The sequence below is a fragment of the Coenobita brevimanus genome, chromosome 99, assembly GCF_032717465.1.
Source record: "Coenobita brevimanus isolate Jiangsu-jjx chromosome 99, ASM3271746v2, whole genome shotgun sequence".
In the NCBI taxonomy this organism is placed as follows: domain Eukaryota; kingdom Metazoa; phylum Arthropoda; class Malacostraca; order Decapoda; family Coenobitidae; genus Coenobita; species Coenobita brevimanus.
The window spans coordinates 18,967,560-18,982,757 of record NC_137052.1 but is presented as its reverse complement, the minus strand read 5'-3'; the positions used below and the strand labels follow the sequence as shown (position 1 = coordinate 18,982,757).

At 39.5% G+C, this 15,198-nt stretch overlaps 1 protein-coding gene across 7 annotated transcripts in view; it reads left to right on the top strand.

Moving 5' to 3' along the window:
• PMCA (plasma membrane calcium-transporting ATPase 3) overlaps positions 1–15,198 on the top strand; it is a 485,021-nt gene that overhangs the window by 467,588 nt on the left and 2,235 nt on the right. For 2 of the 7 annotated variants that reach the window (XM_080283977.1, XM_080283976.1), the window contains one exon: positions 11,178–11,538. The exons of 2 other annotated variants lie outside the window; for them this stretch is intronic. In XM_080283977.1, coding sequence (XP_080140103.1) covers positions 11,178–11,538 — 361 coding nt within the window. Of the gene's footprint in view, positions 1–11,177; positions 11,539–13,538; positions 13,572–14,324; positions 14,394–14,839; positions 15,013–15,198 lie in introns of all 7 variants that reach the window. 3 more of the 7 variants (XR_013899883.1, XM_080283978.1, XM_080283979.1) reach the window with 3 other exon arrangements.

Sequence of the window (15,198 nt, the reverse complement as noted above, 5' to 3'; positions counted from 1 at the left end):
AACACATGCCACACTGAGGCTCATCTTCTCTTGAATAATAATAATAGTGCTATTCTTGTGTTACTTCTAAAATGAATTTATGCTTGCTGTATCAGAGTTACAGTTCTTATGCTGTTAGCTTGCACATCACTTGCAGCTTCAAAAAATAATGCTTGTCTGTGTGTGGTTCATTCATACAGTAAGGCTGTCACTTGAAACTACAACATGTGAAAATTGTTGTATTAACACTTTCCAGACCACTGGACACCATTCACTGTTTAATAAAAATTTTATGTTTAGGACTTATGAATGCCAGACTGCATCCAACACCATACTTCCCAGAACTGTAACCCAATGACTCTGATATCATTATTTATTCATTTATTTATTTTGTTCTATCTGCCTCTTGATTTTGTGTACTTGCAGGGTAAACCACTTGTACTGAACGGGTAAATGAAGACTTAATAAACCTCTCCAGTTCAAAAAAATCTTTCCAAATCTGAAATAAATTATTAGTTAGGTTGCAAAATAAACTATAGAAAATATCATTGGTTGAAGGTGCTAAGCTGTTCATCACTTTAAAATTCTGTATGGTGGTAGCAGTTGGCAGTCCACTTCACACAAATCACACACAACTAGCTATAGTTCATTGGTTCTAACATGACAAAATTTCTTTAATTTGACAAAGATCCTTAACCGTTTTTTAGCTCAGTTGATAGCCAGGTGTTGTCAGATTGAAGTACTGATTTGACCAGTAATCAAGGAGACTCATTTCTAGCTCATAGCAAAGGCTTACTGAATTTCTTGAAGCCACAACTTAGTATTAATATGGTAGTGGCCCAGTTCCATCAAGTGAAAACAAATTAAGTGTAGTTACTTCAGTCATCCACTGGCAGCCAGGCAAACCACATGCACATAATTGTGCATGTAAGGAAAAACACTCTTCAGCTTGGTTGTTCATCATCATTTTTATATGGTTATATTCCTGTATTAGCATGTACACCAGGAAACCAGTTACTATGCTGGGTGGTAACTGTATAACCAGATTTTGGCGCCTGGTGGTTTAGTGGGTAATTAGAGCGCTCCAGTCGGATTGAGCTAGTGAAGGTTTACATCCAAGGGATGGTTGGGGTTTATTGCTCACATAATGCCACTCAGGGATGAGTGAGGCTGGTCACTCTCATCTTAAATGTCAAGACCAACTTGCCTAGCCCTGGGCCGCTACGCTTCTCATGGGGCAACATACGGTTGGATGATGATGGATGATGAGTAGCATGAAGTGTGCTTAAGATGAGGACACATTTTTTCATTGTTACCCATACTAGTAATTTGAAATTAAGAAAAAAAAAAAAAAAAAAAAAAAAAATTTTTTTTACTGAACGAATCTGAACATCACTATTGTAAGAAATATTCTTTAGCTTCCTAGATTATATATTTACCTTAAATTTGATTGATTCATTGTCATTTTCAGGTAACTCCTCATTAGATATGATAATTATTTGAATATGTAAATTATGTGCATAGAACATGAAAGTGATAAATAGATTATATTTCACCCATTTTTTGCTTATTTGTTTATATTTTTTCGTTTCTAGTACGTATCTGATGAATGTACGTAAATTTCCATTACTATCTGTGCCCTGTAGTGTGTACTTCTTAAGAATTTACATATATTTTCCAAGTAAATATTACTTGAAAAAGACTTTGGCCTGTTAAAAACTGCCATCCTACCCTTTGGTCCTGAACACTCAGACAAGAGCCTTACCCTAGATCTGGAAAGTGTTAATCATTGTGGATTTCTTTTAAATTACAGTTTTATATTCAAAGCTCAAAACTCTGATAAAATTGGAGTAAGAAATGTTGGTATTTTCATTGAATGTTGTCTTTTTGACATTTTAACTCATCTTCTAAAGTTGTTATTAGTTGGGTTTTTAATATTCTTAAAATTACAGCCTAAATATGGCTTCTACATTAATTTTGTAGGGATGCCTTTTTTTTTTCTTTAGTATGTTTTGACTTTGTTGGAAGCATTTGCACCCACGGTAATTTAGTTCTTGTAATAATTTTAATTCTTGGTGGGAAATGCAAGGCCAGGAATAATAGTACTGCAGGTTTAAAGGTTTATATAATGGATAATAATGATATAAAGACACACACTACTTGGATGATTTGGTATCAGATAGCCCTCTCAGTGTGATTATATATTTGTTTAATTTTTTAATTCATGCTGCCTCCAGACAGTTTTATATGGCTTCAAAGAAATCTTTTGAAATGGAGAAGTTAGAGATGACATTCACTTACCTTAACTTGTTGCATTACAAGAAGTCTCTCAAAGCTGAATAAAATAGACTGCAGGTAGCAAGAAGAGATCAGTAAAAGACATCACTGTATTGAAGGGGTTGAAATAAAAACAAGAGAATATTACCATGCCTGACCAGGCTAGTGATTGAGTGGAGGTGTGGCATGTGTTTGGTTGTGGTGAGAGTGGTGGTGTGTGTTTCTTATTTTTTTTTTCTCTCTAATTTTTTAGTACTTTTTTCCCATTAACCAGTACCGCTTCACATCAGATCTCATGTACTGTACCTTTTGCTAACCAAGACTGTTAGGAGTATCTCATGTAGCTTGAAAAGAAATTACAGTGGTACTGTAGTCTAAAATGTACAGTTAGTGTAATACTGGTGTACCAACCTGTGAAGTGATATTTTGTATTTTATTCAGTGCAATAGATGCAGAAGTGTGAATATGATTGTATTTAAAACATAGACTTAAACAGTATACATGCACACACATATTTTATATAAATATATATATATATACTGCATCATATTGTATGTACAGTATATACAGTACCTTGTATATTTATGCATTAATATTGGTGCACCACTCATCAGTTATAATGTTTTTGGACTTAATGGGCTCCAGTTCACATTTTATTAAATCACGGTAATAGTAATAATAATAATAATAATAATAATAATAATAATCCTGCAACCTGTATATGGTTTTGGTAAGATGAAAAATGCCAGAATCAGACTCTTTGTTATGAGTCAGAATCATTGATAATGTACATACCTAGAGCTCTCTGTTTTTGCTAGTACTGTCTACCAGTAGGGTCATATAATCACTCCCAGACTCAAAGTCACTTGTATTTACACCTCTTAACAATGATGCTCTTTTTGTCCCAGTGGAGTGCCTAACATGTTGAAACCTTTCCACTAACCATTCTCTAGCGTGGTAAAGCCAGCAGCGTGTGGATATAGCCCTGTAGAGTGTTATTTTTCTTTGTAATCTCTTTTTCCATGGCAGCATCTTTCCTAACAGGGCGTTCTGTGTGGGCTGAGCTCAGGTCTCAGCGTGCTTTGACACTTTTGTTTTTATACTGTAGGACATGCCATCTCCTTTGTTTTACTGCAGACGTAGTGTAGACGATGATGCCTCTTGATGCTGATGCTGGCCGCAGTGTGGAGTTGGTTTTCCCTGAGTTGTTTTCAGAGGAATGGAGGCATTGTGATTTGCATTTATTTTTACAGATTTATTGCCTCTAACCACATAAATGCATGGGTCCAAGATGGACTCCATGCTAACCATAAAAATAATCTGGTTTTGTATGAATGTTGTTTTTACTTTTTGCAGAAATTCATTTACCTTTCTGTATGAAAGTGATCGAGCTTCTCTTCTGATAACCTGCCATCTTGGGTGATATTGCTTCCATGCCTTTGATTTGTTTCAGCTCCTAGGTTACAGAATTATCTGTTAAGCTGATTAATGTAAATATAAGCAGAATTTAGGCTGGCTGGATGAAGAATTTATCCGTATAACCTGTTTATTAAAATGTTTAAATTTCAGATAAGCTGTTATCTATGTTATTATAGTGTCTTATGATTACTCATCAGTGAGTTTAGAGTGCTGCATATATTTACATAAAATTATTACAAAGACACTTTCATGAACATTTCCACGAAAATATTTCAAATCTCTACCAGTGTCCCTGTGTGAGGATGGTCTCATGTTTTGTCTGCGTGTTTTAACAGATACAGTCAGCAATGATTTGCCATCACAAGTACAAATAAATTTAGAACTGCAAGCAAGAGAAACCATTGTTTTTTTTTTTTTTTTTTTTTTTTTTTTTTTTTTAATGTCCATTTCATGATAGTATTTATGTTTTCCACATTTAATAACCTAGTGTGTATATATATATATATATATATATATATATATATATATATATATATACAGTAAAAGTCCTGTAATCCGAATGGCGAGACCGAGGGTTTTTCGGACTATTGTTTTTTTCGGACTATTGGGAGGGGCCACTGAAAACATTAGACATATAAACACTCAAGCTCACTAATTTCTGCCCAGGGGTGCCCCCATCCTATCCCTGTATACCCAGGGAAGAGGGGAGGAGAGGATTAAATGAGCTTCACCTGCCACTGCCCCAGCTTCCGACCCTCCCTCATACCCTTACCCAACCCCCTACCTGTCATTCTTAATTAGCAGTTACATCTCAAGCTGATTTCATGCTTAACACTCTTGGTTCCTCTAATAGTACAAACGTAAAACACTAGGATATGTTAAAAGTATATAACTAGCAGCATGCTGCAGCAAGGAATTAATGCATTATGATGTTGAGAGTAAAACAAAAACATTAACAGTGACCACCTCAGGCCTCATGTGTTGGGTGCACTGCTTCGCAAACACACACACACACACACACACACACACACACACACACACACACACACACACACACACACACATCGCTCGCTGGCTCAGTGGTAACATTCTTGCTCGCCATCTGGTGGACAGGAGTTTGCGCCTCGCTCAGGTTACGAAAAGTTTCACTGATGAAGTGAGTGGTTACTGTCCCCCTTGAGCAAGGGGACAGGTGTGTGCGTGTGTGAAGGTCACAGCCTTGTCCTTAGATCGGACTATATGAGCTCTCAGCTCCCTTCCAGGAGGGTAAAAGCTGATGATCATGACCATCAAGTGATCCTGACCAACCCAGTGAATTACACACACACACACACACACACACACACACACACACACACACACACGCACTCACACTAGCATGCACGCAAGTGCCCAATGCATGAGGCCTGGGTTGGCTGTTATTAACATTTTTATTTTACTGTCAACATTATAATGCAGTAATTTCTTGCTGCAGTGTATTAATCGTTATATACCAGTACTTTTTACATATCCTGATGTTTTATGTCTGTGTATTAGTAATGTGACTATGAGTGTAAAGTATGTGGTTAGCTTGATATGTAACTACCATTTAAGAATGACGAGTGGGGGGTTGGGTTGGGTAAGGGTATGGGGAAGGATTGGGGGCTGGAGTATAGGCATGTGGAGCTCATTTCATCCACGTCTCCCATCTTCCCTGGGTATATAGAGGTACGAAGGGAGCACCCCTGAGCAGAAATTAGTGATTGTGAGTGCACATGATCAATAAAAATAAACTCTTAAAATGATACGGATTATTGTTTTACTCACCAGAAATGCATAGAAGTGTAGATGAATAGTTGCAGGCAGGTACATCCAAGTCCAAGAGCAAGTCCAAGCCAGATAAATCCACAGATGAAGCCCAGAAAAATTAGAAAAATTTTGCCATGAAAAGTTCAGAGTATTGGGATTTTTGGATTATTGGTGGTCGGATTGGAGGACTTTTACTGTATATATATATATATATATATATATATATATATATATATATATATATACAGTATATATATAGACACACTTACACACACACATGCATACATACATAGAGTATATGCACTCAGTAAATAGTATATGTACTTCCATCAGCTCCCATCACACAATATTTATATCAAAGCAAAACTCTAAAAGACCTGAAGTGATTGTTTCTCTCTTGCATTTCATCCCAGGGAAGCTGCAGTAATGGGTTATTTTGTAGTTGGGCCTTGTTGCCTAGGCCTAACCAGTATGGTAACTGTAGGCAACTTTAGTTCTTGAATCATTCAGTGAACTAGTCAGTGAACTAGTTTAGTTTCACTCTTTCATGTCATCCATCCAAAGTTTTAGAAGACTAACGGCGGAAATGCATTAATTTGTACTGGTAAGATGCAAGTGTCTGTTACACGTGATCCTGTTATAATGCATTTCTCTGATCACAAGCTTCTGTTATCCTCTTAGCTTTCCATAATAGCATCTTCCTTCATCATGCCCTGTTGTTGGGATTTCCAGATGTGGATCAGTCTCCTTGTATTATTTACTTGGCTATTTGTGCTCTCTATCCCTTCCCCTACCCCCTTACAACCTTGGATCATTATGTAGGAACATTTGAGGCTGGTGGAGCATCACAACAAATCACCCTTTGCAAAAATATTTGATAGTACTGAACACTGATTATATTATTACTGTTTTAATTTTTAAAAATTCAAAGACCTTAACTCTTTGTATATCTGCAGATTTAAATTAGATGTATGGATCTGTGGAATTCTTAGAACAATTTTGGTAAAGGAAATTAGTGGCCAAGCATCACATTTATATCCATTTAAGTTGGTGATTTATTGGGACCTGTTATTCGTATAGAGACATGCAGTAACATCAGTAAACCATAGAAAAATTCAGACTTACCAATGGAAACACATTTGATTGTTTGGCCGCATATGTTGTTGCTGATTGTTCCATCTCCTTTTAAGATATATAATCATAGCATTTTCCTTCCCTCAGTTAAGTGTAGGTCCATTGAAAAACAAATGATGCTGCATTCCAGGAGAGTGTGGTCTGTTTGACACTGATAAGTTGTTTTGTATTCACTTTTGTGATAATTTATTTTGAAATTTCTGTGCATCTCATTTATGTCAGTTCTTTTATTTTGCCCATATACCTGTATATTATGTTTTTTTTTTTTTTTTTTTTTTTTTACAATTATCTCCCTTTTAATGTCATGAATGTCGTTCCATTTGGTTTATTATGATTCGTTCCTGGCTTTCCCCATAATACTTGATATATATATATATATATATATATATATATATATATATATGTATATATATATATACTGTATATGTATATATACAGTTAATGTCCTTTTTAATTATATTTCTGATATATTTCTCTTTTCTACATCTTTCCTACTTATTTCTATATTCATATATTGTATGTATTATATTTCCTCATTTCTTCCTCTTTCCTCTCTCATTTATATTGTATATTCTTGGACTGTGCGTGTTTTGCTGCAAGAGTATAATGGCCAAATGAGCATGTCATCCCCTACCTTTTGGCACAATATAATTGCTGTTGAGAGTGAAGGGAGGTCAACTGAATATTGTGATAATTTATGGAGTAGATATTGTAGAGAAATGGAAGGACACAGATAATCTCTAGAGAAAAAATATGCAATGACCTAGTTCAGTATTGTATGCTTTCAAACTCAAATTGCTCAGACAGTTTTCAGGGTTGCTGTTTGTAGGATAATGGACAAGATTAACCCTTGGAGCCCTCTTCCCACCCACCCCCATCTCCTGACCAGACAATTTTATTCAGCTTGACCTCTCAATGGCCGCCGGTGTTGAACAACACCATTCAGTACCAGTGCTAGTGACATCAAATTAGCACAAGCTATAAAAAACTGCAAACAATAATGGGCAGGGAATGAAGTTCACTGGTATATTCACACAACCCTACTCTACCATCCCAAGCATCTTTGATGCTTTCACCCACATGTTTACATCTTAATGGCACATGCGCAGTAGTTTTGTGAATTCTTTCGCGAGTCATAGCGAATCACAGGATGGGTTTAGGAAGCTAAAAAACCGCGTTGCTAGGAGCACCAGATGATTCTTTTCACGTCTGTAAGAAAAAGAAATCGATTTTAGAAATTTGAAAAAATGGTCCCAGGTCTGGCCTGGGGTGCTCACAAATGTCTTACATTACAGCCAGTGGAGGGTTAAGCTAGGCTTTTTGAACTGTTATGATTCAATACAGCCTCAGTAAACACTTCAAGTACAAGAAGCCCTTCCCAAGTTGAATAAAATTGTCTCATACCCACTCAGATAAACAAAAAAGGACATCACCGGGATTCAGGTGGACAGTTTATCGTGAACTATAGAGCACAAGATTATACATAAAAATCTGCCGGGTAATATGTGCTACAGACTTGGTGACCCATACTTGTCTGCTGCTGTGCATCTTTTCTCCCTCCCTGTTGTGCAGCTGTAGGACACCACTTAAAGCTGTCATATCTTCTGTCTCCTTCTTAGTGGGCTACTTACAGCCTATGAAAAAATATGTTCCCCCAATTCTAGTATGTTGATCAGATTTTAAAAATCTCTCATGTATTTGTGTATGTACCGTATGTATCCTAGCAGGGTGGTTGCACATTCCTGACTTGAATGGGCAGCTCTTCACATACACATCCAGCCATCTTATATGATGCAAACTAAATCTTACTGATTATCACAGAATAGCTTGTGTAACAAAAATAAGCATAAATTAGCATCATGCTGCAGACTTACGTCATTGCCTATTTTATAACTTTGTACTTTCATGTATATTTCACAACATTTATCCTCTAGCAGAAAGAAATAGAAAATCTAAACCTTCTGGTTGTCTTAGAAACTGTCAGATTTTTAAAGTAACTATGCATGTTGAAATATTGTTCATTATTATTGCTGTCAGTGATTTTTTTTACATAGGTATGGGATGCTCTTGTGAGGCTATTATATTCCCAATAAGTAGCTGACTTTTGTTTTTGTTTGTCTATGTAATTTATTTTGTGCATTTGTTTAAGTGATATGACAAATGAACTGTTTTTCTGTCAAAAATTATCTGTTCCTTTTTGCATTGACTTTCAATCCTGTTATTTCAGTACTTTTTCTGTATAATCCACACAATTTTTAATTGATGTTCATTTCCATTTTTTGCACTTAATTTGTTTAATGTGGATATACTTTTTATTTTACTTTTTCAAGTTTGTTTACTCATATCATTTAATTTTTTCACATTTCTGCATATATTGGATATCAGAATATAATTGAATCTGTTGATTGTTAACACATTTTGTATCTTCAGTCCTACCTGTGAGTTTGAGTAGACCTGTGATGCAGCTTTTTTTGTGGCTCTCCAAATGAACTCCCTTCTGTCTTTCTCCACAACTCTCATTTTTTCACATTTTCATATATTTATGCATATATCTATTTTTCTCACTCTGTACATGTATATATATATATATATATATATATATATATATATATATATATATATATATATATATATATATATATATATATATATATATATATATATATATATATATATATATATATATATATATTTGTTTATTTATATATGGCAGGTATATGCTACTGTGTTAGTGTATACCATGTTTATATATATATATATATATATATATATATATATATATACACACTGTATATAAGTATATAATGTAAGAAGTTGTTATATATATTATATACAGTACATATACATATATAAACATACATATATCACCTTTTTTCTCCCTGCATTACTGCAAACTTTATCAACTACACAAACCTAATGGGACCTAGGCCAGCCAGTCCTCTCTAAGGCAGTTCAGTGAACTTTACTGCTACTTGAAAGGAAACTGTATTAAAAGAAAAAAAAGAATAAAGCTGATTCTGGGCTTTGTGAGCAGTGGTAGCTAAGAGACTGCTGGGAAGGGTTGTGATACTGGTGCTGGCCCAGTCACCTGTGCCTGGAGCCACTAGCCTCTCTTCCGCCGCCCCGTGTGCCCCCGAGGCCCGGGCCAGGGCGGCCGGCAGCATGGTGTCGGTTCTGCCAAACTTGGCACTCCCCAGTGCATGACCACCAGCCTAGGCTCACTCTTTCAGTTGTATTTCACTTTATTTACAGGTATGAGTTTGGTTCATTTGAATAATTCAGTTTACTTCTGCATGATTACTTTCACTGCTGGGCATGCATTAGTGCATGTATCCTAGACCTAGGTGTTTTCACTCCTGTAGCCAAGCAGAATCAGGTAGCAGCTCCGCTAATCAGCAACATCCTCGCTGCCTTTATTTTTGGAGGAAGAGTGCGTGTCTGCCATATGTTATGTGCGGCAGAGCAAGTGCGTGCAAGTAGTGGCAGCTGGTTCCCTCCTCACTGTGTGTGTCTCACAACGCTGCGTCTGACCACTCCAATGGCCACCTGCTGATGTCTCTTGTACCACTCCACTCCATTCTACTCTGTAGGCTCAGTCTGTCCATGCAACAACCACTCCACTCTCTTACTTCTGAATAGTCAATATCCTGCCCTCGATGAGGGAAGTATTAGTAACCTAGAGGCTGACCCCATTGTTCTATACTGTTCTATTTTTCAAAAGCTATTAGTTTTTGCAATATTGAAATATATAAAACTTAGTCAATTTTATACTAGTATTTAGGATCCCTACTAATTTTCTGCTGCACTATTAGCAACTTGACTTTGTAAAATCTTGTCTCATTCTTTACAGTCCCCCAACCCTTTACTAACTTTTATTTTTGATTTAACAGTAACTTTGTTTTGCTCCTCCCGTGACCGACACCCTGGGTTTTGTAACAGGTTGGTAACTGTAGTGACGTAGGTGTAAAGCTGTTGTTGTCTCACAGATGTCGTGCTGCTGTTCCCCTTCCCACCCTCACACCCCTCTCAAAATTCATCCCAGTGTCTCCTGATCCTCTTAGTAGAAACCACCACTAAAACCCACTTCTGATGTACCCTATGCTGAGAGATGGAGTGTGTAGACTATGGCTAGAGCAAGAGGCTAGTGTGTTTGTCTCTATGTGCTGCCTAGATAATTTCTAATACTGGTGACGGGCCAGCAGCGTGACCACTGCCCTGGCCCAGTGCCTCGCTGTTGTGCCCCTGGCTGCCACTGCTGTGCTCGCAGCTTGCATGTCTCTAGGTCTCCCACCAGGCCTCCGTCACACAGCTGCGTCACACCATCCTCACCCAGTCTCCAACGGCCTCCACCTTTCACCCTCAGTCTCCTCTCATTATAACTTATTAATAATTATCATGTGGACATGACTAGCCAGTCTTAGTTTCTTTTTTGTTTGTTTATAGCACTGTGTTACCAGTGACTTGTCTGGTGAGTCTTATTTTTTATTTTTATGTGTTGCTACTAACATGTTCATGATGAGATGTTGATGTACTGTTTCATTATTGTGGGGGTTTGATTGGATGTCCCGTCCCGTTTGCAGTTGAGAGTAATACGAGCATTCAAGTCCACCCTGGAAGACTTGGAAGAACGGCGGTCATGCCATAGTTTACACAGCTTGCATAATATGCGCAACTCGCGCAGTCAGCTGGGCACCCGGCCCATGTCAGACATCAGTTACATAGATGAGGACTCTACGAAATGCCCAAGTCCCAATAGTGACAAGCGGTGCGGGGCGTGCCATTCAACGGTGCGCCTCGTGACGCCCATCGAGGAGTCGTCACCCACCACGGCCGAGACCGCCCCCCTGGTGCCCCCCGGCAGCCCCCAGGGCGGGCCTGCAGCAGCAGCGGCAGCCCAGCAGCTGGGGCTCCACCGACCCCACACCCACGCCAACACACAAAGTACTAAGTGCTGCCACCACCACCACAACCACCACCACCACCACCACCACCACTACCACCACCTTGCTGGCACAGCCCCCTCCCCCCCGCTCCTTCAGCCTCTCTCCCCGCACCACTTTAACACACTGGTGGCTCAAACCCTCCACTCCAACATGGCCGCACACTCCAGCACACTGCAACCTTCCTCCCCACCCTCACCACCAGATATATTTAATTTGGTCCATGAAACTAGTATCTGACCCCCTCCTCAAGACTGACTGTGGTCCTCTTCAAACCACTCTTTACTAATCCTCCTCAGATGTAGTGTTGGGTTTCTTGTCATGAATTAAACAGACATACCAACATTCTTACACACATCATTAAATCACTTTGACTATTAATCTCATGACTGGCAAGTAGTCAACCTTTTCCGCAGTCCTTCCATCCATCCTTCCCCTCCTCCCACCTAGTAAATTACCCAGAATGGTATTGCTGTACATGCTCAGACATTCATTCAGTTTTTGTAGTACTGTATTTTGTTTGCTTTAAGTTACTGTCATATCATTTCTCATTTTTCCCTGTCTCCTCTGCTTTAATGCTTTTAGCTTTTGTAGTTTGTTATTTATTATTATTATTTTTTAGATTTCATATCCACAATCACCACATCGTTCATCCACTACATTGTTGATCCAATATTTTTTTTCTATCATATTCACAGTCACCACCACTTTAATCCAGTACATTGTTGAACCAGTGTTTAGTTTGCTACCCTGCATCTCTCCCTTGCTGCCCAGCCCCCACCTGCTCTCTCCTGTCCTGGTGGGTGGGTGACTGTGGGCGGGGGTGCCTCTCCTGGTGGGTGGAGCGCTGGGGGGGTGTGTGTGTGCTGGGGGCCGGGCACTCTGTTGCCTCTCACTCCTCCTCTATGCCTTGTGCCCTGTGAGGCTCGGTGTTGTCCTGCCCTGCTTGCCACCGCCCTGCTGACGATAGCAACAGCGTCTGAGGGCTGTGGTGGTGGGAATCTACCGGGCAGCCCAAGGGGCCCCCCTATCTCCTACTGCGGGACCTTTGAGACAATATCTCACGTGCACTTCACTAACAACTCCCGCCTCAGCTGTCACTAGTCTAGCGTGTGCCAGGGTAACTAACACACATCTTCTGTACTACTCATTTCTAAAGCGCAGCTAGAGGAGACGTGGTTTTGCACTGCATGTTGTGTTTTGTGTTGTGCATTTTATTTTCTTTCTTTATTTTTTTATTATGTGCAGTTTGCCATGTGGTTATGGAGAGTGCCAAATAGTGAAATGTTTCTCCAGCTTTGGAAATATAAATAAAAAGATTATTTAAAGCTAAATACAAGGAAATTATGTATTAATAAAAAAGCCAAAACTTGGAGACCATAAAAGAAGCTTGCCCTGGTGGTAATTGAGACCAATGCCTTGAGTTTTCTGTCTGTATGACTGCATTCCTCTTCCCTGCCTGTCTAGTATCCACATTCCCATCCCTGAAAACCTCTTATGTAACGTTCTCTGATTTTCCTGTTCTTTCTTTATTTATTTATACAGTATACTGTATTTAATTTTCTCTTGGTTTCTTTGGGTTGGGATCGTTGCTCACACAGATATTAGGCTTGCCTGGCTCCTGGGCTCCAGCCCTCCTAATATGGGTGGCCTGGAGTGCTGAAGGGGCCAGACCATGTCCTCAGTGGGAGGCTTGAGCTTCCTCTGACCGAGGTAGGACGCAGGACCTCATCCTCACTCCCCCCATCACCCCTCCTGAGCCAGCAACAACACATGTTGCCGGCATCTCAGCCAACTCACTGTTGGCCTGGCTTCTCTTCAGTCAGAAGAAACATGTCTTTTTGTCAGCGAGTCTTTTATCATGAAGCTTTCAGCACAGGGCTCATAATTTATTTTTCCAGCCTCCAGGGGATGCATATATAGGCTGTGAATTTTAAGCTGATCGTTTTCTTTTAGATGATGATGGTGTTGAGCAAATTATTCTGTTATTTTCCCTGGTAGGAGGGTCAGGAAGGAGAAACGCATGGGGGTGAGGTATGAACCAGAGCTTCTGTTTCTCTCAGCCCCTTGTACCTGAGCTGCTCTCAGTGAGTAAGCCACTGTGCTAGACACCTCACCCGCAGCATTAGCCCAAATCTACGGTCCTCAACATTTTAGTGGCTATTAGAGCAGGCCTATTTACAGTATTCACCTGCATAATCAGTTCTGGCTAGTGTACCCACAGTAGTTGACTCTTGCAGCGGTAGTTGTCCATTGGGTTTCCATCATTATTATTTTTAGTGGAGTTGTGCTCTCTGTGCATGAAGATGTGTTTCTTCTTCAACGGTCCCGGAGCCACACAGATCGTGAGTTGGTGTCCTGAGTGTAAGCGTAATTAATCCCCCCCGCGTGCCCCTGTAATGTCTAGGCGAGTCCCGGGTAGGTGTGGACACCCCATGTGTTGTTTGTAGCCTCTATTTTTTTTTTTTTTTTTTTTACTCCACTACTGCTGCTCCACTACCCCCCTGCACACCACCACCACACAAGTGTACATACACCACCCGGCCAGTGCGTGCCGTGTGCCGCCTTTGGTCTGAGGTGTGGGGAAAACAAGGGCACGGCAAACTTTGAGCAAGATAGTAGTGGCCACTGCTAACATATCCAGTCATGGGACACCCTGTGATGCTTATACCCCTGGATGCTGCCCCTTGCCTTCCACACACCTTGCTGTATAATACATCCCTGGCCAGCTCTAACTTACCACCGTAGCTACTCGCCCTCACCACTGTTATTATTCTCATGGTTCAGGTCATTGGAGGCACGTTGCAGGAGCGGCTGATCCCTGTACCGTATAGCAAGACCTCCACAGACCAGGCTGTAAGCTACACACCTCTCTTTCTTGTCTCTTCTTAGACTCAATATTTTGGACTAATGTGTTCGCTCGCACATTTTTCCCCTCAATTCTCTGCCCTTGGTCTGTGCTGTTTGCTTCTTTACTTTCGTGGAAGCTCTAGGTTGGATCAGTCAGAGTTTTGTTGTAACAGAAAGTATTTAATTGTTCACTATGACCATCCTATGATGCTTCCAAGCTGTCTCTTACACAGAACAATTTACACTGTCCCATTCCTAGCTGTAAACTAAAAATAACCCCTTTACTAATATTTTCTTAATCATTAAACTTGCCCTCCTAAATGAAAGTAAATTACCAGACAGTATGCATGTCTCTACTTACTTCAATAGATCATTTAAAACAAGATTGTGTAAGAGACCTCAGTTTTATTTTGATTTATCGTGAATAACTTTTTTCTTTTGCTTCAATCCAGCCATGTATGACTTCCATCATCTGTTACCTGCATGACACAGAGCGACTTACGACAGTGACTTGAGTCATCTAGAAGGCACTACTAGACTAGACAGTGTTTTGCCTATGTTGAGTGTCATTTTGTGAACAACATAGTTTCTACGGTGTCGTTTACTTCGTAAAACGTACCTACAGGTACTGGTATAATGAAGTGTTAATGGTGTCGAGTGTTTGGTATTGTACAATACTGTACTTCTTTGTTTATCTATGTTGTCTGTGGAGGATGTGCATGAAGACCGCATGCTCTGTACAGTATGTGTAAGCCACTGGTTTCACAGAAGTGTGGTGTGCACATGTTCATTGTACCCCCCTTTCCTGTGT